This window comes from Monomorium pharaonis, chromosome 1, assembly GCF_013373865.1.
Source record: "Monomorium pharaonis isolate MP-MQ-018 chromosome 1, ASM1337386v2, whole genome shotgun sequence".
In the NCBI taxonomy this organism is placed as follows: Eukaryota; Metazoa; Arthropoda; class Insecta; order Hymenoptera; family Formicidae; genus Monomorium; species Monomorium pharaonis.
This window is the reverse complement of record NC_050467.1, coordinates 13,205,777-13,208,806: the sequence shown is the minus strand read 5'-3', so window position 1 is coordinate 13,208,806 and position 3,030 is coordinate 13,205,777. Positions and strand designations below refer to the sequence as shown.

The following is a 3,030-nucleotide window of genomic DNA, read 5'->3' as shown; positions in this document are numbered from 1 at the left end:
TTTTTCAATTTATTTCACAAGTGATAGTTCAATATCGGTTCGATGGCTATATGATATAGTTTGATAGCTGTACGATGCGGTTCAATATCGGTTCGATAGCTGTATGATACAGTTTGATAGCTGTACGATGCAGTTCAATATCGGTTTGATAGCTGTATGATACAGTTTGATAGCTGTACGATGCAGTTCAATATCGGTTCGATAGCTGTATGATACAGTTTGATAGCTGTACGATGCAGTTCAATATCGGTTCGATATCTGTATGATGCAGTTTGATAATGTCTGATATAGATGTATGAAATGGTTTGGAATATGTTTAATGATTTTTATTTCGAACGAGATGTTAACTGAGACGTTAACCAAGACAGCATTATAAAGCTTTGAAATGAGAATGCGTGCAGATAAAAAAATTCCACAAAGCTGACACGGCTTTTTCAAATTCATCTCTCAAGTGAGAGTAACGCACATCTTTAGTCTACTGCTTCTCGACGGTGCAGACAGATCGTACAAACTTGTGAACAAAACTTGTGAACAAAACTTGTGAAAATGCAGAGCATCCGCATTGAATATCCTGTCACTGGCGTAAGTGATAGTGCAAGTTTATGACAGGTGAAGTGTAAAAAATTAAATAATAATAATTATTTTGTTTTTAGTATGTATGCGTTGATGGGATGCCGGTTCGACGGGTCGTTATAAACAACGAGGTACGCGTGGAGGTACCACTTCCAGGTCCTCCAATCAACATCCCTTTAGGAGGGTTATTGTCGGTGCGCGAGTCAATAACTAATCAAGTAAGTTTTTAGACATTTATATTTTAAAAAGATGTTAAATTATAAGATTCTAAAAAATGCTAATTTTTTAGCCATGGATCTACCGAGAGGATATCAGAATACCCGGTTTTATCAATATTAACAGGAAATTTTGGACGCATTGGAGAAGGGATTTATTAAGAGCGCAGAACGACGATGTATTAGAACGTTCGTGCGGCCTATTTGGCGAAGCCGACGTGTGGGACCTGCGCCGTCTATTCAGCATGCGTCCTTTAATAGACGAAAATCATGAAGTTTGGATATAAATACATAAATATATGAATATATGAATATATAAATGATTAATTTTGGATATAATTATATAAATATATAAATATAAAGTTATATAAATATATAATATGCGTTCTCTTTCTCACTCCCTTCCCTCGCTTTCAGTTGCACTCATCCCACCCATTAAATACAATATTCTCACTCTCTACACTCATCGCACGCTCTCGCTCACACATACCGCATGCTACACATCGCATACTATTCATCACGTTCTCTCCTTCCCACCCGTTATATCCATATTCCCGCATGCTCTCTCACTTACACTCATCACATGTTCTCACTCATACACATCGCATACTATCCATCACGTTCTCTCGCTCCCACCCATAACGTAGTACATTCTCGTTCGCTTGGCAGCGGCGGCGGCGGCGGCTGCGGCGGCGGCGGCGGCGGCGGCGGCGGCGGCGGCGGCGGCGGCGGCGGCGGCGGCGGCGGCGGCGGCGGCGGCGGCGGCGGCGGCGGCGGCGGCGGCGGTCGCGGACCCCGATTCCCCCTCTCCCGCTCCGGGTCGCGGACCCGAAAATACCGCGTCAGCAATTTCCGCACCGCGAGATCCTCCTCCCCGCGTGACGTCATACCCCCGCGCCTACCGGTACCCCCCGCACACCCCTCTCCCGCTCCCGGGTCGCGGACCCGAAAATACCGCGTCAGCAATTTCCGCACCGCGAGATCCTCCTCCCCGCGTGACGTCATACCCCCGCGCCTACCGGTACCCCCCGCACACCCGCACCCCCCTCGGAGCCCCGTAGTTAGAACTGTCATAGTATTAACTACTCCCAACGAAGAGACTGATACTGTAAGTAATTGGCGAAATAAAAAAATTATGGAAGAGGAACATTTAATTAAAGAAATTTATAAACATCCTCCATTATGGAATTTTAAGCTTTCTCTCGTTGAAAGAAGTCTGCAAAAAAAAAACTATGGAAAGAGGTAGCTGCATAATTGGACGATAACATCTAATAGTTGTAATTTAATTTGATTAAAATTTATGTTGGATTAAAATTTGTAATGTAAATGTATTTTTTTTCTTTTCTAGATAACATGGATGTCCAAACTATTAAAAAAGAGGTGGAAATTACTATCCGATACTTTTAGAATTCATCACAAATATAAGCAGCATTAACGGAGTGGCTCAGCAAGGGCATTAAATAAAAAAGAATGGATTCACTACAAACAGATGCAATTCCTTTGCGATATGCAGCTGAAAAGCGAGTATGTATATGATTTTACAAACATACAAATGTAGTTTTAATGCAGTAGTGCATTTTGGTCCATGATATTAATCAATGTGCTGATAACGAAACTATTAATCATACTATCAGTAACAGTAGTGGATCGCGTGAGTTTATCTTACTACTAATCTTATTACAGAGTGTTTTGGAGTAATTAATGCGGTAGAGACAGAGTTTATTGATGAGTAGGGGCAGGCTTTATCCCGATAAGGAACGGCAGTCAGCGATGAGGCAAGAAAGTTGACGCTGGCAAACTCTCACCTTTTATTTAACACGTGGCACGATTCGGAGATGAACGTGCTCTTCTGGTCTATGAATAACCGTAATAGTTCTCACTCTTTAACAGTTACAAAATAGCTCAATTTTTCTATATGGATATATGTACCTCCAACTTTGGTTGATATCGATGAACCATATTCTTTTACACCAGGGTCTTGGCGAATGGAAGATGGTTGTGCATTTCAAATCGTTAATAACTACAGATCGAACATGAGCGCAAAACAATGTATAGACATCAGAAACAGTTTATTCGTAAATGCGCACGGTGAATAGCGGAAATGTAGCACGGTAATTTATAACTAATGTAAAATTATGTATAATGCGTAAGCGCGTGCTCTTGTGCGTTCGGTCGTACGCGATCTGTTGTGAGCGAGAGCGAGCGCAACCGCGCGAATTCGAAGCGAAACCCCACTCGACAA

General features: G+C 42.2%; 1 protein-coding gene across 1 annotated transcript; it reads left to right on the top strand.

Moving 5' to 3' along the window:
* Positions 1–208: 208 nt before the first annotated feature.
* Positions 209–1,460, top strand: LOC118646435. Its single transcript, XM_036289340.1, has 2 exons — positions 209–791; positions 863–1,460. The coding sequence occupies exons 1-2, from the start codon at positions 672–674 to the stop codon at positions 1,073–1,075; spliced, it is 333 nt and encodes a 110-aa protein (XP_036145233.1). The 5' UTR covers positions 209–671; the 3' UTR covers positions 1,076–1,460.
* The last annotated feature ends 1,570 nt before the right edge of the window (positions 1,461–3,030 follow it).

Excerpts from the sequence above, each read along its gene's own strand:
- LOC118646435 (XM_036289340.1), top strand. The coding sequence starts at position 672 with ATGCCGGTTCGACGGGTCGTTATAAACAACGAGGTACGCGTGGAGGTA. Across the intron at positions 792-862 it reads GCGAGTCAATAACTAATCAA|CCATGGATCTACCGAGAGGA; the intron begins GTAAGTTTTTAG and ends CTAATTTTTTAG.